Below are 21,616 nucleotides of genomic sequence, written 5' to 3'. Positions count from 1 at the left end.
CATTTTAAGATCGTAACAATCCATAAAATTAAATGGTGAATAATCTGCTTCAAAAATGAGTGGATGTATATATTTTCAGAGTGATGTAGGGTATATGTCTGAACAGAATGAAACACTTTCTAATACAAGCTGATACATTAATCACATGCTGAGACCTGCCCTTTCCTCAATCTTGACTCTTCTTTTGCAACATGGTGCTATTGAAAATACACAGACTTTCCTATCAGACAGACTGGGATTTGAGAATTAACTGCTTTGTTCCTTAGCCGTGTGACCTCAGGCAAGTTATCTTGTAACTAGTTATCTGTAAATGAGCCTGCTGTAAGGACTCAGTGAGGTCTATATATAAATATAGCTCCCAGCACAGTCCTGACACCACAGGAGGTTCCCCATAGATGTCAGATCTCCGAGTTCAACAGGAAAGAGACTAACCAGGACAACTAACATTTATAGTACATGTATTATGCTCACCAGAAGGCAAATCTTATCTTTTTAAATTCTTCAGAGTCCCATCAAACAGAAACAACCAGTTATCACCCCGACTCCTCCCAAGTGGGAGGCTTGACTACCTCTTCATTAAAGTGCTTCTTCTAACTCTCGCCTGAAGGTAAGGTGTTCCTGCTCTTCTGCATCTCTGGCGCAGTCCAAGTACAAACTTGGAGCTGTGTTCAGAGCTTGTGCATTAGCAAGCAGCTGCAATGTGGTTAGTTTCTTGCATTTATCAAAACAGCAAGTGCAATCACAAAGCCTCATCAAGGGCTTTCATATTCTTCACTCTCTGGGTATTATTTGAGGTGTAAAAGCATTTTTGTACCAACAGGCAACATTATGTAATGGCTGCATTATGAACACTCGAGGTTTCCAGCGCCAGCAGCTGCCACAAGTGAGCTCTGAATGTATTTAATCAATGAACTATGAATCAGGTTAGGGAGCCCGTAAACATAAATAAACCCAGAAATTTAACTTTCCCTTCATTGCAGGACTGCTGATACCTAAGGTGATGGATCGCACACTGCTTGCACTGAGCCCAATGCTGGAGTCGGTGGTGCTACTAAACGTCATGTCTTCCAGGCTCCACCATCCATCAGAAGAGATTGCTTGGAAATGGTTTGTCAGAGCTTGACTCACTGCTTTTGAAAAATCATCCCATGATGTCTGTTTGCGAATATTTAAAGCACATATTGTGCTTTCACATTCAAAGTCATCAGCACTGCAGTTGCCTGGTTCAGTCTCACCCACTGAAATCCTTAAGGGTATTTTAAGAGCATCTGTTGGAAGAAAAAAAAAAAATTAGGGAAAAGAAATCCTGATAGGAAGCAAACCAGCAAAAATTTTACACAAAAAAGAAACAGATATAAACATTTTGAAAACAAAGCAAAGGACAGCCGTCCTTTTTAAACATCGAATGAATGTTTGTTTATTGGAGTAAATTTTGGTCTCCCAATCTCTTCATAGTTTCTTTGGAATCATGTTGCTTGAGCTCTTTATCTTTGTCTATTTGGCCGGTTCTACTTCCTGATTCCTTTGCTGGGCAAGATTCTCATATTCTTTCAAAAAGTGTCAGAGAAAATTGGAGCCCTCTCTTGACCCTGAACTCTCAACTGCCCTCTCTCCTCACCTTCCTTGGAAACATCATGAAGAAGAGGGGTTATTGCTGAATAGGTCAGCGTGCTGAGGACAGTGGCTTCAGGCTCACAGGCTTTGGGCTTGGCCTCAGGATCACCTTCTACTAGTCATCTGCCCTTGCCTTACGTGCTCTATGCCCCAATTTCTCTATAAAATGGAAGGAAGGCACAAGTGAGTTGCTATAAAGAGTAAATGAATTTGTGTTTGGAGGGGCTTTAATACACTACTAGTATAACACATTATCTGTTAACACACTATCTTACAAGAACTAGTAGGTACTTGATAAACGGTGAACAGTACAGAAGAAGCTTTTAAAATAATCCTTCCAATCTCTCTGTGATACCAGCTGACGTATCCCCCAGGTGGGCAGCACTCATGCACTTCTGTTCCCATGAACTGAATTATGTGCAGAAGCCACTTGTGTTTAGTCCCAATCTTCATGTCTGTTGAACACAAACCCTAATTAGTAAATTAAATATTCCAGATACTGAAGAAATGAGTTCCTACTTCTAGAAAATCAGAACACTTCTAAAACTGAACAAAGGAGCTGCTATAAAAGTTTTTAATGTGACATGGATGAGACGTCTAAATAAAATTAGAAAAAAATTTAAATGTCTTGAGACAGATATTGTCATTAGTTTGCTTCATAAATATGTTTAACTCCTCAAACACTAGAAACCACAGATGAAACATTAAAGGTGTGATCTATTCAAGTAAGAATACATGGCACTTCAATCAGGAGAACCATATTAATATGAAGAGCTTCACCTAGAAGTTGATGAAAGAATTACTTGGTGTGTTTTAAATTAAAACAAAATGTTTAAAAATATGTTATTTTTATGATCCCCTTCTTAAACTTTTCTTCTTTTTCCATTAACTAACCAACCTGTTGTTCAGTTGCTAAGTCTTATCTGACTCATTGTGACCCCAAGGACTGTAGCATGCCAGGCTCCTCTGTCCTAAACTATTTCGCAGACTTTGCTGAAATTCATGTCTGTTGAGTCAGTGATGCTATCTAAACATCTCATCCTCTGCCACTGCTTGCTCTGTTTGCCTTCAATCTTTTCCAGCATCAGGCTTCTCTTGTGGCTCAGCTGGTAAAGAATATGCCTGCATGAGGGAGACTTGGGTTCGATCCCTGGGTTGGGAAGATCCTCTGGAGAAGGCAAAGGCTATCCACTCCAGTATCCTTGCCTGGAGAATTTCATGGACTCTATAGACCAAATTCAGACTTAAATTGAAGAAAGTAGGGGAAACCACTAGACCATTCAGGTATGACCTAAATCAAATCCCTTATGATGATACAGTGGAAGTAAGAAATAGATTTAAGGGACTAGATCTGATAGACAGAGTGCCTGATGAACTATGGACGGAGGTTCGTGACACTGTACAGGAGACAGGGATCAAGACCATCCCCATGGAAAAGAAATGCAAAAAAGCAAAATGGCTGTCTGGGGAGGACTTACAAATAGCTGTGAATAGAAGCCAAGTGAAAACCAAGGAGAAAAGGAAAGATATCTGAATGCAGAGTTCCAAAGAATAGCAAGGAGAGATAAGAAAGCCTTCCTCAGCGATCAATGCAAAGAAATAGATGAACACAACAGAATGGGAAAGTCTAGAGATCTCTTCAAGAAAATTAGAGATACCAAGGGAACATTTCATGCAAAGATGGGTACAATAAAGGACAGAAATGGTAGGGACATAACAGAAGCAGAAGATATTAAGAAGAGGTGGCAAGAATACAAAGAACTGTACAAAAAAGATCTTCACAAACCAGATAATCACAATGGTGTGATCACTCACCTAGAGCCAGACATCCTGGAATGTGAAGTCAAGTGGACCTTAGCATCACTGTGAACAAAACTAGTGGAGGTGATGGAACTCCAGTTGAGCTATTTCAAATCCTAAAAGATGATGCTGTGAAAGTGCTGCACTCAATATGTCAGCAAATTTGGAAAACTCAGCAGTGGCCACAGGACTGGAAAAGGTCAGTTTTCATTCCAATCCCAAAGAAAGGCAGTGCCAAAGAATGCTCAAACTACCACACAATTGCACTCATCTCACATGCTAGTAAAGTAATGCTCAAAATTCTCCAAGCCAGGCTTCAGCAATATGTGAACTGTGAACTTCCAGATGTTCAAGCTGGTTTTAGAAAAGGCAGAAGAACCAGAGATCAAATGGCCAACATCTGCTGGATCATGGAAAAAGCAAGAGAGTTCCAGAAAAACATCTATTTCTGCTTTATTGACTATGCCAAAGCCTTTGACTGTATGGATCACAATATCCTGTGGAAAATTCTGAAAGAGATGGGGATACCAGACCACCTGACCTGCCTCTTGAGAAACCAGTATGCAGGTCAGGAAGCAATAGTTACAACTGGACATGGAACAGCAGACCTGTTCCCAATAGGAAAAGGAGTACGTCAAGGCTGTATATTGTCACCCTGTTTATTTAACTTATATGCAGAGTACATCATGAGAAACATTGGGCTGGAAGAAGCACAAGCTGGAATCAAGATTGCCGGGAGAAATACCAATAACCTCAAATATGCAGATGACACCACCCTTATGGCAGAAAGTGAAGAGGAACTCAAAAGGCTCTTGATGAAAGTAAAAGAGGAGAGTGAAAAAGTTGGCTTAAAGCTCAACATTCAGAAAACTAAGATCATGGCATCCAGTCCCATCACTTCATGGGAAATAGATGAGGAAACAGTGGAAACAGTGTCAGACTTTATTTTGGGGGGCTCCAAAATCACTGCAGATGGTGACTGCAGCCATGAAATTAAAAGATGCTTACGCCTTGAAAGGAAAGTTATGACCAACTTAGATAGCATATTCAAAAGCAGAGACATTACTTTGCCAACAAAGGTCCATCTAGTCAAGGCTATGGTTTTTCCAGTGGTCATGTATGGATTGAGAGTTGAACTGTGAAGAAAGTTGAGCGCCAAAGAATTGATGCTTTTGAACTGTGGTGTTGGAGAAGACTCTTGAGAGTCCCTTGGACTGCAAAGAGATCCAACCAGTCCATCCTAAAGGAGATCAGTCCTGGGTGTTCATTGGAAGGACTGATGCTGAAGCTGAAACTCCAGTACTTTGGCCACCTCATGCAAAGAGTTGACTCATTAGAAAAGACCCTGATGCTGGGAAGGATTGGGGGCAGGAGGAGAAGGGGACAACACAGGATGAGATGGCTGGATGGCATCACCGACTCAATGGACATGAGTTTGGGTAAACTCCGGGAGTTGGTGATGGACAGGGAGGCCTGGCGTGCTGGAATTCATGGGGTCGCAAAGAGTCGGCTATGACTGAGCGATTGAACTGAACTGATTGTCCATGGGGTTGCAAAAAGTCAGACAGGGCTGAACAACTTTCACTTTCACTTTCCCAGCATCAGGCTCTTTTCCAATGAATCGGCATTTCCCATCAGGTGGTCAAATACTGGAGCTTCAGCATCAGTCCTTTCAGTGAATATTCAGGGCTGATTTCCTTTAGGATTGACTGGTTTCATCTCTGGGCAGTCCAAGGGACTCTCAAGAATCTTCCACAGGACCACAGCTAGAAAGCATCCATTTTTTGACACTCAGCCTTTTTTATGGTCCAACTCTCACATCCATACATGACTTTTGGGAAAACCCTAGCTTTGACTCTATGGACAAAGTGATGGCTCTGCTTTTTAATACATTGTCTAGGTTTGTCACAGCTTCCCTTCCAAGGAGCAAGCATCTTCGTGACTGCAGTCACTGCCTACAGTGATTTTGGAGCCCAAGAAAATAGTTTCTCACTGTTTCCAAAAGGACCAGATGCCAAGCTCTTAGTTTTCTGAATGCTGAGTTTTAACCCAGGTTTTTCACTCTCCTCTTTCACCCTCATCAAGAAGCCCTTTAGTTCCTCTCCACCTTCTGCCATTGTCATTAGAGTTCTATCCTCTGCATATCTGAGCTTATTGATATTTCTCCTGGCAGTCTTGATTCCAGCTTATGATCCATCCAGCCCAGCATTTTGCGTGACGTACTCTGCATGTGTACAAGCTAAGGTGCTTCAGTTTTGTCTGACTCTTTGTGACCGCATGGGCTATAGCCAGCCAGGCACCTCTGTCCATGGGATTCTCCAGGCAAGAACATTGGAATGGGTTGCCACGCCCTCTTTCAGAGATAGAAACCCTACCTCTTATGTCTTTTGCATTGGCAGGCAGGTTATTTACCTTTAGCGCCACTTGGGAGGCCCAGTACTGTGAACAGAAGTTAAATAAGCAGGGTGACAGTAGACAGCCTTGATATACTCCTTTCCCTATTTTGAACCAGTCAACTACTCTGTGTCCGGTTCTAACTCATGCTTCTTGACCTGCATACTGGTTTCTCAGCAGACAGGTAAGGGAGTCTGGTACTCCCCTCTCTTTAACAAGTTTTAACAAACTGTTGGGATCCACACAGTCAAAGACTTAACATACTCAATGAAGCAGAAATAGATGCTTTTTCAGGAATTCCCTTGCTTTTTCTGTGATCCAAAGGATATTGGCAATTTGGTCTCTGGTTCCTCTGCCTTTTCTAAATCCAGCTTATACATCTGGAAGTTCTCGGTTCACATACTCTTAAAGCCTAGCTTGAAGAATTTTGAGCATAACCTTGCAAACATGCAAAATGAGGGCAACTGTACAGTAGTTTGAATATCTATGGCATTGCTCTTCTCTGGGGCTGGAATGAAAATTAACCTTTTCTAGTCCTATGGCCACTGCTGAGTTTTCCAAATTTGCTGACATATTGAATGCAGCACTTCAACAGCATCATTTTCTAGGATTTTAAATAGCTCAACTGGAATTCCTTCACCTCTACTAGCTTTGCTCGTAGTAATGCTTCCTAAGGCCCACTTAATTTCACACTCCAGATGTCTGGCTGTAGGTGAGTTACCACACCATCGTGGTTATCTGGGTCATTAAGACCTTTCTTGTATAGTTCTTTGGTGTATTCTTGCCCCCTCTTCTTAATCTCTTCTGCTTCTGTTAGGTCCTTACCATTTCTGTCTTTTATCATGCACCATCCTCACATGAAATGTTCCCTTGATATTTCCAAGTTTCTTGAAGTGATCTCTGGTATTTCCGATTCTATTGTTTACTTCTTCACACTATTCATTTATGAAGGGCTTCTTATCGTTCCTTGCTATTCTCTGGAACTCTGCATTCAGTTGGGTATATCTTTCCTTTTCTCCTTTGCCCTTCACTTCTCTTCTTTCTCAGCTATTTGTAAAGCCTCCTCAGACAACCACTTTGCCATCCTGCATTTCTTTTTCTTTGGTATGGTTTTGATCACTAACTCCTGTACAATGTTATGAACCTCTGTCCATAGTTCTTCAGACACTCTATCAGATCTACTCCTTTGAAGCTAGTCGTCACCATCACTGTATAATCATACGGGATTTGATTTAGGTCATACCTGAATGGCCTAATGGTTTTCCCTACTTTCTTTAATTAAAGCCTAAGTTTTGCAATAAGAAGCCCATGATGTGAGCCACAGGCAGCTCCAGGTCTTGTTTTTTTGCTGACTATATAGAGTTTCTCCATCTGGGTCTGTGAAGAACACAATCAATCTGATATTGGTATTGACCACCTGGTGATGTCCACATATAGTCATATCTTGGGTTGTTGGAAAATGGTATTTGCTATGACCAGTGTGTTCTCTTAAGAAAACTCTTATTAGCCTTTGCCCTGCTTCTTTATTTTGTACTCTGAGGCCAAACTTGCCTGTTATTCTGGGTCTCTCTTGACTTCCTACTTTTGCATTCAAATCCCCTATGATGAAAAGACATCTTTTTTTGGTGTTGGTTCTAGAAAGTCTTGTAATTCTTCATAGAAGCAGTCAGCTTCAGCTTCTTCTGCATCAGTGGTTGGCACACTGACTTGGATTACTGTGATGTTGAATGGTTTGCTTTGGAAATGAACTGAGATCATTCTATCATTTTTGAGATTGCACCGAAGTATTGCATATTGGACTCTATGAGGGCTAATGCATTTTTTCTAAGTGAGTCTTGCCCACAGTAGTAGATGCAATGGTCATCTGAATTAAATTTGCCCATTCTTGTCCATTTCAGTCACTGATTGCTAAGATGTTGATGTTCAATCTTGCCATCTCCTGCTTGACCATGTCCAATTTACCTTGATTCATGGACCTAACATTCCAGGTTCCTATGCAATATTGTTCTTTACTGCATCAGACTTTACTTTCACCACCAGACACATCCACAACTGAGCATCATTTCTGCTTTAGCCCAGACATTTCATTCTTCCTGGAGCTATTAGTAATTGCCCTCTGCTCTTCCTCTGTAGCATATTGGACACCTTCTCACACAGAGGGCTCCTCTTCCGGTGTTGTATCTGTTTGCCTCTTCATACTGTTGATTGGCTTCTCTTGGCAAAAAATACTTCTTCCTGCAGTGGACCACATTTTATCTTAACTCTTCACTATGACCCATTCATCTTGGGTGGCCCTGCATGGCAAGGCTCATGGCTTCACTGAGTTATGCAAGCCCTTTCACCACAAGAAGCCTGTGATCCATGAAGGGGAAATGACCAACTACTAGATTTTATTTTCAGTCTTTACTCAACAGCTTCCAACATAACTGATCTCTCTGCTCTTCAATTCACTCCTCATGGATTTCCTCACATTTCACTGGTCATCCTCTAATGTTGTTCCTTTGCTGGCCCCTTCCCTGTTTGCTGCTGCTCAGTCACTTCAGTTGTGTCCAACTCTGTGTAACCCCATAAGACAGCAGCCCACCAGGCTCCGCTGTCCCTGGGATTCTCCAGACAAGAACACTGGAGTGGGTTGCCATTTCCTTCTCCAATGCATGAAAGTGAAAAGTCAAAGTGAAGTCGCTCAGTCATGTTCGACTCTTCGCAACCCCATGGACTCCAGCCTACCAGGCTCCTCCGTCCATGGGATTTTCCAGGCAAGAGTACTGGAGTGGGGTGCCATTTTGCAGACTTCTTAATAAAAGAGTCTGGCAAGGCTCATTTATTTCTCTTATTTTTTTTATCTGTGTTCACTGCCTTCATAACCTAATCCAGTTCCATGACTTTAAAAACTATCTCTAGACTGCTGATTCTCAGATATGTAAACCCAGCTCATACCCATCTTCAGAATTCTTGCTTATCTGATACCTCCTACAGAGACACCCTAAAAGATGTCTCAAATTCATAATTCAAAATGTAACTCCTGATTTTTGTCGACAAAATCAGCTTCACCCACAGCCTTTCCCTTGACAGCTGAGGGCAAAGCTATACTGCCAGTTGTTCAGGCTGAAAATCTTGGGCGTTATCCATAAATCCCCTCTCTCGTAATTCACAGTCAGTGATTAGGAAGTTCTGTTGGCTTATCCTTAGCTATATCCAGAACCCACATGTCCTTATCTACTACGATCCTGAACTGAGACGTCATTACTGGCTATATTAGGCCTGTGACTTCCTAGTTGATGGTTGACAAAGCAGTTAGAGACACCGTTATAATGTACACCATTCTTATTAGGGACATTGCCAGGATTCGCTTTTACAATTATTATGAGATTCCTTTGATTTTATCTTTTCTTAGTAACCATTTAAGCAATTTTTTTGGAATATGGTTGATTTACAATGTTTTATTAGTTAGAAACTCACTTATGTCTAAGTCAATAAAAGCAAATTCTATCATGAAATAGCTAACAAATATCTTTTTTAATAGGGTAGGATTGCTTATAATGTTCCTAAATTTAAAAAAGGACAGAAATTCTTAAAAAAAAAATGTACACCAGGTCCCATCACTCCTATGCTCAAACACTGAAATAGCTACCTTAAGTCCCCCAAATGGCTCCACCCTCCTGCCCTCCTGTAAATTCTTTGACCTGTCTTCCTATTTCCTTCCCTCACTCATTCCAACCCGGTCATTCAGCCCTGAGTGCCGTTCCTCAAACACACAGATAGGCTCCTACTTGTTAGGGCATCAGTCCATTTGACACTCTGCCTGGAAAGTTCTTACCTGAGAGAGTCTCAGAGCTACCCCTTCCTCACCTCCAAGTGTTTGCTCAGATGTCTTAGTGGTGAGGCTACCTGCCTATCATTTTAAAAATTGAAACCTACCCTCTCACTCCCCATCACTCTTGGTCTTTTATGTAGCACATATTATCATCTCACATACTATATAATGAATCATTTCTTATGTTTATTGTTCATTTTCTGTCTCAGTGTTAGAATGTAGGCTCAAGACCAACTACTGAGAGGGCTGGCTGACTGGATGGGGTGAGTGATCATCCTGACATAAGAGGTCGGACTATTTCATTTGATCTAGCACTCCAGGTCGGTAGGTGCCCAATATGCTACTGAAGATCAGTGGAGAAATAACTTCAGAAAGAATGAAGGGATGGAGCCAAAGCAAAAACAACACCCAGTTGTGGATATGACTGGTGAGAGAAGCAAGGTACAATGCTGTAAAGAGCATTATTGCATAGGAACCTAGAATGTTCCTATGAATGGTCCATGAATCAGAGCAAACTGGAAGTGGTCAAACAGGAGGTGGCAAGAGTGAACGTTGACATTCTAGGAATCAGCGAACTAAAATGGACTGGAATGGGTGAATTTAACTCAGATGACCATTATATCTACTACTGTGGGCAGGAATCCCTCAGAAGAAATGGAGTGGCCATCATGGTCAACAAGAGAGTCTGAAATGCAGTACTTGGATGCAAAAAAAAAAGCCTCCTGATGAAAGTGAAAGAGGAGAGTGAAAAAGTTGTCTTCAAACTCAACATTCAGAAAACTAAGATGGCACCTGGTCCCGTCACTTCATGGCAAATAGATGGGGAAACAGTGGAAACAGTGGCTGACTTTATTTTTTGGGGGGCTCCAAAATCACTGCAGATGGTGACTGCAGCCATGAAATTAAAAGACGCTTCCTCCTTGGAAGGAAAGTTATGACCAACCTAGATAGCATATTCAAAAGCAGAGACATTACTTTGCCAACAAAGGTCTGTCTAGTCAAGGCTATGGTTTTTCCAATAGTCATGTATGGATGTGAGAGTTGGAGTATAAAGAAAGCTGAGCGATGAAGTATTGATGCTTTTGAACTGTGCTGTTGGAGAAGACTCTTGAGAGTCCCTTGGACTACAAGGCAATCCAACCAGTCCATCCTAAAGGAGGTCAGTCCTGGGTGTTCACTGGAAGGACTGATGTTGAAGCTGAAACTCCAATACTTTGGCCACCTGATGGGAAGAGCTGACTCATTTGAAAAGACTCTGATGTTGGGAAAGATTGAGGGCAGGAGGAGAAGGGGACGACAGAGGATGAGATGGTTGGATGGCATCACCGACTCAATGGACATGAGTTTGGGTGGACTCCGGGAGTTGGTGATGGACAGGGATGCATGGAATGCTACAGTTCATGGGGTCACAAAGAGCTGGACACAATTGAGCGACTGAAATGAACTGAGAACTCCATATTCACACACCCGCAAGTGAAACTTTCACAGCATGTGCTGAGAAGCATATACTCTTAGAGCTACAATGGAATCAAAAGGTTATCTTCCTAGACAGGCAGGCAACCAGATATTGAGAGATAACTGACCTGCCTACATTCACACAGACAGCTAATAGCAAACTAGTTGGCCATGATTTTTTTTTTTTTTGTACCTTCCTAGTCTCGTGTCTAGAAAGATAATCTAAGTCAGAAGAAAAAAAGCAATGATTATTAAATATTGTCCAAGGTCAAAGACTAGAAAGAGCTAGCACTGTTTCAGTAATTCTGTAAAAAGCCATTCTACATGGAAAAATAAAAGTATCCCATTTATAATCAGTGTTTCTATAGCAGCTAGTGTTGAATGGAAGTTAAGAAGAGAATGAGAAAACTGAAGCTGCATCAGCATCTTCCCCACAGTCCCAGAGGCCCCTGCATTGTGGATGCAGGACAAGCCGCGCAGCTGCACAGGCACTCACTCAGATTCTCCAGCAGGTGCTTGCAGTCATCAGTAGCAACATCGTGTGCGGTCCGATTACACTTATCTCTTCTTTCCGGCTCCAGCCCTCCGTGCCTACACAAGACTTCTAGGCAGTTCTGTGAAGACAAGAACTCCATTACCTCCTGTCCAAATGAATCAACTCAAGTGAAAACTCCAAGGGAAGATTCAGCGACCTGTGGCAAGCCAATCAGGAATTCTCGATCAGAAAGCTTATTTCTTTTCCAACAACCCAAATATACAGATTAATCTAAACACTGTCTCCAAGTAAAAAGCAAAGAGGGCTTCATTTACATGTGATTCACAGGATCAAAACACTGCTGCTCTTAGAACAGCCTCTTAGGTTCCAAGAGAAAAACTGGCTGACTAATCACTCAGTTTGCAGAGTGCCATTAAGGAAAAAAGACTTGGGCAGACAGTATCCTTTTATGGTAATCTGGAAATACAAAAAGACTTCTGCTACAACCGAATGCCCAGCATTGTCTTCTAGACCAGGTATTGTCTTCCTGGTCATAAAAGTGCAGAGTTCAAATTCTGTCCCAGAGTCCTTGTAACCACAAATATATTTTGGATCTTATGTTGTCTTATTTTTTATTTGAAAATTATATGTAAATACCATATTGACTGAGGTTTTAGAAAAACACTCTCAATAGACATGGAAGTTACGTGCCCTTGCTTTTTAAGTTTCTTCTGTATTGCTCCAGGGAGTCTCCACTCAAAAGGTATCACTAGCCTTTGAGGTGAAAGGTCTTGGTTTTCCAAAGTTTTTCGATTCAAAGTGGTAGACAGACAATATATATATATGCAAACATTTTCAAGTAAGTGCATGGCAGGATACTACATTGGGATATTTATCAAGGAGCTCTGCTATTTCAACTTCTATTACTTCCTGATTTGTCTCCTGATTTCCCATCAAAGTAAGCACAAAATGGAATAAACCAGAAACCATGAAAAGGAACTAACAACCAAAACAAGCACTGTTCTTTTCATCACTTCCCTACACGTACACACACACGTACACACACACTTACACACACACACACACACACACACAGGCTTTGGGCAGACTTTCACTTTTGACAACACAGTAAACTAGGAGTCTGAACAGCTTTCCCTAATCTTGCTGTAAGATACTTTTTTGTGTGTTTTATAAAACATGTTTTCCTTACTGATGTAAGGAAAATACATACATAATATCTATGTAGAAAAGTACATAAATAAGTGTGAAGCTTGCAGAATTACCACAAAGTGAACATACTTGTGGGAGGAGTATTCTGGAAGCCCCCTTAATGTTCCATCTCAACCACTAATCCCTCCTTTCTCCTCACAAAGGCAGCTACTATTATGATTTCTAAGATGGGAAGTCCACTTAGCCTGTTTTAAGAGTTTTATATAAATGGAACCATATTACAGGTACACTTTTATATCTGGCTTCTTTTCAATCACCATAATACTATAAAATTCATACATGTATTAGGAATAGTTATAATTCAATTCATCCTATTTTAAAATTACTGTGTATCACATGGATATACCACAGTTCATCTCTACTCTTGTTGGTGGGCATTTGGGTTCTACTATGGACATTCTGATACGTGTCCTTTGGCAGACACAGGTACACATTTCTATTGGGTATACATACAGAGTCGGTCTGCTGGGGCACAGGGTATGCACACATTCTGTATCTGTGTATACTGCAAAGAGATTTTAAAAGTGGCTATACCAAACTCCACTCCCCCCAGGAGTATATCTGAGTTCCAGTTGCTTCCTATTGCCTCCTAAACATATTTTAAATGCAATCATAGTCCACGAGGAAATACAAGGAATGCATAAGGGTCAGAAAGAAAAAGAGTAAGCTGAGATCACCAAGTAAGTGAAATATGAAAAGGAAGCCAGTGCTGATTTAATATAGGGGCTCTTTTTGGATGCTTGAGGGGATGGGAGACAAGGCCTCGGTACCTGCAAAATGGAGGAGCTGAGCCAGAGGACCTTTGAATAAAGAAAATCTGTTTGCCTGCAAAGGGATTAACTGACAGCGTTTATCACTGCTGCTGTCGAGGCTGGAGGAATCTCCTCTAACAATCAAGTCTGGCTTTCATAGATCTGGGGTTCAAGTTTTAAAAAATCACTAAGCTAAGAAATGAACTAAAAACTAAGCCAAATAAATAAATAATAGTTTTTATCCCATTGATATTACTAATTTGTACAACATCAGTAAATGCATGAGAGTTAATGAAATTGACTCAAATGAAAGATTCAAGCAGAATGAAATCTGAGCACTAAACTTCATGAATTCTCAGATGATAAGAGACAGAAATAATACATTTATTACACAAGTTAGTACTTGTAGCAAAAACAGGTTAGAGGTAAAACAGACCTGGTGTCTTATCCTGCCAATATAAATGATTTTTATCTGACTTTTGGTAAATTATTTAACATTTTTCTGCTTCAGTTTCCTTATCTGTGTCTCATATATCTATATTTCAAAAGGTTGTTAGGTGATTTAAATGAAAAGCTAGTAATTTATATTCTTGGCACATAGAACACTCTCAATATTTATTAGCTTGCTGTATTTGTTACAATCAACATAATCATCACTAATTAGAAAACAGCCCAAGTATTCAAGTAAGTGGTGAGGAATTATAGCACATCAACAAATGTCACAATTCTAGGTGATGTTAGTTCAAATTAGAAACAGAAATGATAAAAGATGCAACCAAAATTTGCAAGATTCAAGTCCACCTATAAGGTGGGTTGTGTATAATTATTATAGTCAGGCAGATCAGTAGGCAATAATCTAAGCAGTGGCTTTCTCTATAAGGAAGCACAGAATGTCAGAAAGACAGCAGGATAAGGCATATCCAAATGGGGCCACAACTGTGAGTTTCCCAGCACTCTGCTGAGCTCCATGGGGAACACAAAGAAGATGAGAACTTTACCTAACCGACACTTAACAACAGCAGCTACAAAAACTATTCAAGCACATGCTAAGCGCCAGGCACCGTTACAAGACTGCATGTGTATTTAGTGCTCATCAAACCTCACAACGTTATGAAATAGGAACTAAGCACCTGCATGCCAGGAGCTGTGTCAAGACCCCAGGGTTGTGACGATGAATAAGGTAACAGTTCTGTTTCTCCGGCAGAAACATGACATGTTGTCAAGAGTCATGAGGAAAACATGCAGGAAAGGGGGCCTATGGAAGTGAGGGGCAAAGTTTTACTCAGCAGAAGAAGAAGCGGGAAAGGTAGAGAAAAACATCTAAGCTCTCTCACTGATGGGTGGGATCTGAGCGAAGAGAACAAATGCTGTGATGCCAACTGCTGTTTCTGGACACGGATTCTCAGGGGACCTAAACTGGGCAGACTATTCCAAGGGATGTAGAGCAAGTAGTCCAGATGACTAAGTCTAAGTTAAAGTGCTATTAACCACAACATAGATACATGTCTCTAGCGAGCAGAAACTTTAAAAGACAGTGGGCTTTGGTTTCGGCTTCTATTTTCACTCACATCCCAATTGCCAGAACTTAGGTAGGCAGCCATGGTCATCTTCCAGGAAGCTGGAAAATGTAGTCTTTATTTGGGGCTGAACTCTGAGAGGTTTGTTATTGTAGAAGAGGGGAGAAGGGATGTTTAGGGTCAATGAACCACCTCTGTCAGTGGCCTTTAAGAGCTGAGAAGAAAGGTACCAGTGCCAGGTAGACTAAGAAGAACACTCACGTCCAAAGAGCTAGAGATAAGATCCAGCTCAGGGCAGGAAACCTGAGACACTGAGCTTGGGCAGAGGGAGTGGGAGGGAATTCAGTCCGCAAATGCACAGGTGAGGTCCAGCACCCACGTCAGGAACAACCTTGGGATGTGGCTGTGCCCACTGCTGGGCAGAGCAGGGGAGATGGAGAAACAACACGATGGGTAACAACAGCTGAGGAAGCAGAGATTTAGGGGGGAGACGAAGGTGGCTGGAGTTAGCCAGGAAGGGCTGAGGGTGAGGGAGCATGACTCTTTGCAGGAGACAGAAGGATACGTCTGGGTAGACAAGTGCCGTGATCAACTCAGTTCTGAAAACCAACTAGTGAGTTTGGAAGACATACTGAAAAACAAAGTGACAGGAAGGAGACCGGTTAAGAGAGAACTGTCATAAAATTTACTCATTTACTCCTTGATTCAACAAACGTTTAGTACCCGTGGGCCAGAGGCTGCTGAGCACAATATATACAATGATGAAAGTGATTTTTTTGGAGGCAGTGGAGAGGGAAGCGGGTATATAAATAATTCCAGTAAAGAACAAGCTCCCTAAGTGAAGTGTGAAGAGGTACCCTGGGAGCAATGAACTCCTGGAAGCCAAGACCTAAGCTGAGATGTTTTCCAGGCAGGGAGGGGTCAGGACAGAAGGGGCCATTTGGGGTAATGGGAACAGCAGATGCAAAGGCAGGGAGAGGAGACAGCACAGGATGTCTGCAGGATTCGAGCAGAGAGCACAGGGGAGAAGGAGCCAGGAGTGTGCTGGTGCAAAGAGGCTGAGGCCAGAGCTGGAAGGGACCTGACTGTCACGTACAGGGCTGGCACTCATCTTCGAAGTGACAGAAAGATCAGTTATCCTTGGAAAGATGAGGGGTAAAATACACGACCAACTAGAAAGGTCCCTCTCAAAGCAGCATAAAGGAGGTGGTGAGACTGGAGATGGGGAGACCACAGCAGCCTATGCAAGTTCAGACAGCCTGTGATGAGGGCTCCCAGAGGGACATCCTGGAATGTGTTTAAAAACACAGCCTCCTCTTTGTTCATGCACTCATTTATAAAGGAATAAAATCTAGAATTGTATCCATCATTTGAACTCAGTAACTTAGGAAGATGGAGCAAGAGACACAAATGTCAGATGATGTTACTGGATTAAGAGAGGAGGAACAGAGATGCATTATAAACACAGAAGTCTGGGGACACATCCTCATGGAGCTGTTTGGTGGAAATAAATGCGAATATGGCCATCAGTAGGGCTTCCTGGATGGCTCAGCAGTAAAGAAGCAACCTGCAATGCATGAGACTTGCAGGAGATATGGGTTCAATCCCTGGTCAGGAAGATCCCCTGGAGAAGGAAATGGCAACCCACTCCAATATTCTTGCCTGGGAAATCCCATGGACAGAGGAGCCTGGCGGGCTACAGTCCATGGGGTCACAAAGAGCTGGACACAACTGAGTGACTAAACACCACCATCACCACGATAGATAGATAGCAATGGCCATCAATAGGGTTACCGTACATCTGTCTGAACTAAGACACTTTTAGGAGTAAAAGGGGGCACTGTTAATGGTTCCATTGGGATGATGGGCATCCACAAGGGCTGTATTGGGCCAACTGGGCTATCAAGGAGATGCCCTGTAAATCGTGGGCTTCCTACACAGGATCTTCCTGAAAGGACTGACGATGTGAATAAGTGGCTAGAGAGAAGATTTTGGAACCTCTACAGATTATATTCTGGGGACCAGTAAGATCATTCAAGGGGGAAAGTATAGAGTGAGAGCAGAAAAAGGGTCAAATTAGATCCATGAAAGGTGTCAGTGGAAAACACTGGAAAACACTGGAAGTGCAGCTCTTCAGTGAGGGGTGGGAGCACAACTCTGGTTGGCCAAGTTTATGTGAGAATCCTTTAGGATCCTGTCAGTGAGTCACTGGTGGTTAAATTAAGCAAGTGTGCAACGCTCTGCACTGGACATTCTGGAATGAGGTTTTAAAAAAGAGCCTTTCCTTTGTCTACACACAGTTGAGTCAATCTGGCCTTTTCAAAAATAATCTTATAAAAATTAAGGGGAAAATAGTCAAGGAGAATCAAAAGCACAAAAAATAAAAGACTCCAAAGACTGGATTTCTATTTACCATGATTAGCATCTAGTCCCAAAGATTTGGTCCAACCTCACAAATTATCCTGTCTTTGTCTTTTCTAGCCAGGTACCCAACTCTCTGTGACAAGAAAGAATTTTAAGGACTCCTATCATTTTTTTTCTTCCTTGTAGGCATGACCTAGGGAGAGAAAATCTACATTGTAGGGCTCTATGTGGGCCTCTGCACTTAAGATACACACCTCATGCAGACCATCCATTTAGGGCGGATGCTAGAATGTGGGAGGAAATGCCTGGGATTCACCTGGTTAAGAGCTAAAAAGGCATCAGTCAGTCTACAATCCCAGAACAATGCGAGAACAGCATAAAGATGGCAACAAGAGGACCACTGCCTGACCAGAGGACCACGGGCCTGCTTAGGGATGACCTCTAGGATGGTGCAAAATAAATGACTGGAAAGCAGGTAAAAAGCCAGGTGGGAGATCTGGGCTTGGGAAGAGTTACTGTAGAAGCCACAGTTGAAGTTGAAAGACTGGATAAATTCTTAAAAATAGGACTAGGCAGCTAGGATGGCTTGGGAGTTTCCTAGGGTTAAAAAAGAAAAAACAGAAAAAAAACAAAGAAAAAGCCTGATCATCAAATTCAGAAGGGAAGCAAGGAAGGGGCAGTGTTGTGGAAGCCAAGGAGTGGTCTGCATTAGAATCAACATGTTAAACAACCCAGAAAGACTGAGTAAGAACAGGAGTGATAGGTAGCTTCCGCCTTTGGCAATATGTAAGCTAGAGTTATAATCTACTCCTGGACTTACAACATGCAGAGTCCCTCAAATTAAGAATCTGTTGTATGAGAGCTTTGACAACCAGATGCTCAAATCCAGATACTCTCCCTAATCTATTTCTGCTGCAGGAACTTGATGTGTCAAAGTTCTCATGACAGAACACAGAGTTTCACTAAGAAATTCTTCTATCTACGCACACTGAGTGATGAAAACAAGTTTATCCTCAGTGACGAGTTCGGCCGTGCAGTAGTCACAGACCAGCTTTAGAGAGAGCTACGCTGGTTACCAAAGACCAAATGGTGATTATAAATTGCTTAGTCATTGGGAAAAAGACCAAGAACTAAGTGGAAAAAGGACTGACTGAGGAACCTGATCTTCTATGAATTGACTTTGGGGAATTAGTTATGCGATTTCCCAAAACTGAAACTTTTTCATCTGCAAGGCAAGGGGGTTGGAATAGATGAGCTATGTGTCTTCAAGCTCCAAAATCCCACATTTGTCAGTTGAGAAACATGTGGAAACTGAAGTGATATTCTTGGGTAACAATGCGCTACTACCTTATGTAGATCGGACACATGTATGCTATGGTAGAAAAAAAAAAAACATACATCTTTTAAGCCCTACTGTGGTCAGTGTAGAATCTCTTCACCCACACAATGATTAACTCAGGATTGTAATGTATTTTTTCTGAAAACTACTCTTAGCAACTTAGTTGTGAATAGATTACCTCTCTGGACAACTATCTCAGCCACGACATAAACACTGTATTAGGCAAAGGATGCAAAAATATCTTCCAATACCCATGACTAGGAAGGCAGGCTGAGTGGTATCGTGTGAAGAGTAATGAAACCAGGCAATCTGGTCTTCATTCCCAATGTCTATTCATCTCTCCATAGTTTGAAATGAAGTGAAGTCGTTCAGTCGTGTCTGACTCTTTGCGACCTCGTGGACCATAGCCTACCAGGCTTCTCCGTCCATGGGATTCTCCAGGCAAGAGTACTGGAGTGGGTTACCATTTCCTTCTCCAGGGGATCTTCCCGACCCAGGAATCGAACCCGGGTCTTCCGCATTGGAGGCAGACGCTTTAACCTCTGAGCCACCAGGGAAGTTCCATAGTTTAAATGTCCTAATTGTAATGAAGAAGTAAGCCTGGAAGACAAAGTATCTACTCCAGGGCAAAAAAAAAAAAAAAAAGCCTGTTATTTTAATCTATTATTTTTCTTTGCAGTGTGTCAATGTTGTCAGCCATGCTTACTTTCTAAAATCTCTCTTCTTATTCAAAATTTATCTTAAATTCTTAAAATAAGAGACTATTGGAAGAGTCATATTAGACATGAGAAATTCTATTTCCCTTGACAGAGCATCCACGTTGCCAAGGGCCTGGGAATCCATGAAGATACCATCTTCAGCCATGAAACCACCAAGCCTAATGAGGAGTTCATAAAGGAGGAGCTGAGTGGCACCATAAGCCCCCACCCTAAAGGGTTACTCAACCTGGAGGGAGAGCTCCTCTCAGTGATGCTCAGGTTTCATATTCTTTTTTTCTTGCCTTCAGGTTGAGCGTATGAACAGCCTACCATTGTCAGTAACCTTTCACATTATACTCTGAGATTTTCTAGAAGAGGGAGGTAAGTAAAAAACCACCACTGCAACACACATTTTCTCCATCAAATGAGATTCACTGTCCTAGATTACTTATGCCTATTCAAATTTAAGCCTTTCATATTTCCCATCTTTGCCTTCCAAGTACTTTTATGTCAAATGTCATTGCATTCCATTCAAATCAATACACAAATATCAAGCTCATATAATTACTGTAGGTTTTTTTTTTTTTTTTTTTTTAAAGGATAATCGGGAGTAAACTACTACTACCAAGCAATACCTCCACACTGGACTGACTCATTCCTGCTTCTCACTTGTTTCAAAAACACCCAAGTCCAAGATGAACAGCTTCTGCTCTAGATCATAACACAGGAAGTTACCAACCAGGAGCTCCAAATGCACATTTCTAGCTATTTCCAGATATCTCCATCTGGATGAACACGTCCCAGCATTAAATTCAGCATGCCTAAACCCACATTCTATCTGCTGGATCACAACAACACCTCTTCTTTCCTCTTTCTGGGAACGTAACTATGATCCTTCTATTCATCCCATTCATTCAATGCGTCTAATCTGTCTGCAGTTCTTGGACATTTCTACTCTGTGACCTCTCTTATGATTTCTACCAGTCTCATCATCTTTCACCTAGTCTCTCTCCCTGCCATCAACATTCTCATAATCCCAAATCTTCTAAATGTCATTGCTCAATCAAGCAATTTAAACTATAGAGATGATTCTTTTGTTCCTTTGTACAAACTTTTCAACAGTTTTACTCTGTCTAGTAAATAAAACTCAGTGCATCACCGAAGGCCTGTGCCATACTATGAAACTCCTAGTCTTGTCTTCTCACCACTCTTCATAGCTCAACTGGAGCCTCTCTACTTCCATACCATTCCTACTGTTCCCTGCATCTGAACTACTCTCCTCTCCCAGTGATGGGTGACAAATGTAACCCAGCCTGCAAGGCCAAAATCATTTCTATCTCCTCCAGAATGAGTCATTTCTGAGCCTAATATTCCACAGCTCTGCTCCCTGAAATACATGCATTCTGTCTTGCAAAAAATAAGAATTTACATTTTTGTATTGTTTCAAATACATGTCTACTATCCTTGTTTTAAATTTTCTGTGCTTCTCTTATCCTATGCTTGTCTTGTATTTTGCACTCCTGCCACTGAACTAGGAGTTACCTAATCACATAAATGATTCCTACAAATGTTAGCTTCCATAATGCCTTGCACCCAGCTTCCTGATAGCTTTTCATTGTTAAAGCAATATTGCTAAAGTGATTTAAATGGAAAAAGAAGCATGAATGGATGGCTTCCTATGTCATGTTATTTCTTTAATAATCACATTATGATAGATTCTTATCAATGTAATAGTTCAATAAAGAAAAGAGTCGTGTCTTCAAAAAAAAATAATCACAATCTTTCTCTAATGAGTGAAATCTAGAACTCTCTCTTATGAATCATGAGACAGCACAGAGAGTGCATAGTGAGGGAGTTGAGAGTACAGAACATGTGTACCTGAATCCTGGTTCTCCCTCAAAATTATTGCATGGCCTTGGTACTAACTCAAACAATCTTGAGGCCTCAATCAATATCCAATTTCTCTTCCTAATTTTAATGAGATAAAATGTCTGGAATTATTCCCACATTTGTTAACAAACTCCAAACTGATTTTTATGACATCTCATATACGCTTGATGGTAAATATCTGCTGGACAAAAAATGTAGTGGGTTCTTACTGGAAGCTGATCATTTCCAAAAATAGTGCTGCTCAGTCTCCAATTAGTCAAGCAAAATACACTCA

The 21,616-nt window shown here is 41.5% G+C and overlaps 1 protein-coding gene and 1 non-coding gene across 4 annotated transcripts in view; both read right to left on the bottom strand.

Annotated features, from left to right (window-relative positions):
- CTTNBP2 (cortactin binding protein 2) overlaps positions 1-21,616 on the bottom strand; it is a 170,232-nt gene that overhangs the window by 45,488 nt on the left and 103,128 nt on the right. For all 3 annotated transcript variants that reach the window (XR_009735897.1, XM_061414021.1, XM_061414022.1), the window contains 2 exons: positions 11,574-11,691; positions 993-1,268 (listed from right to left, as the gene is read on the bottom strand). Coding sequence is in view for 2 of the 3 variants with exons in the window: in XM_061414021.1 (XP_061270005.1) it covers positions 993-1,268; positions 11,574-11,691 (394 nt within the window). In the remaining variant the exon portion in view is untranslated. The remainder of the gene's footprint in view (positions 1-992; positions 1,269-11,573; positions 11,692-21,616) is intronic.
- On the bottom strand, positions 19,240-19,311 carry TRNAW-CCA (transfer RNA tryptophan (anticodon CCA)). The gene has a single exon. It is a non-coding gene; the product is annotated as a tRNA-Trp (tRNA).

Source organism: Bos javanicus, chromosome 4, assembly GCF_032452875.1.
Source record: "Bos javanicus breed banteng chromosome 4, ARS-OSU_banteng_1.0, whole genome shotgun sequence".
NCBI classification, from domain to species: domain Eukaryota; kingdom Metazoa; phylum Chordata; class Mammalia; order Artiodactyla; family Bovidae; genus Bos; species Bos javanicus.
The sequence above is the reverse complement of the archived record's forward strand: the minus strand, read 5'-3'. Positions and strand labels throughout refer to the sequence as shown.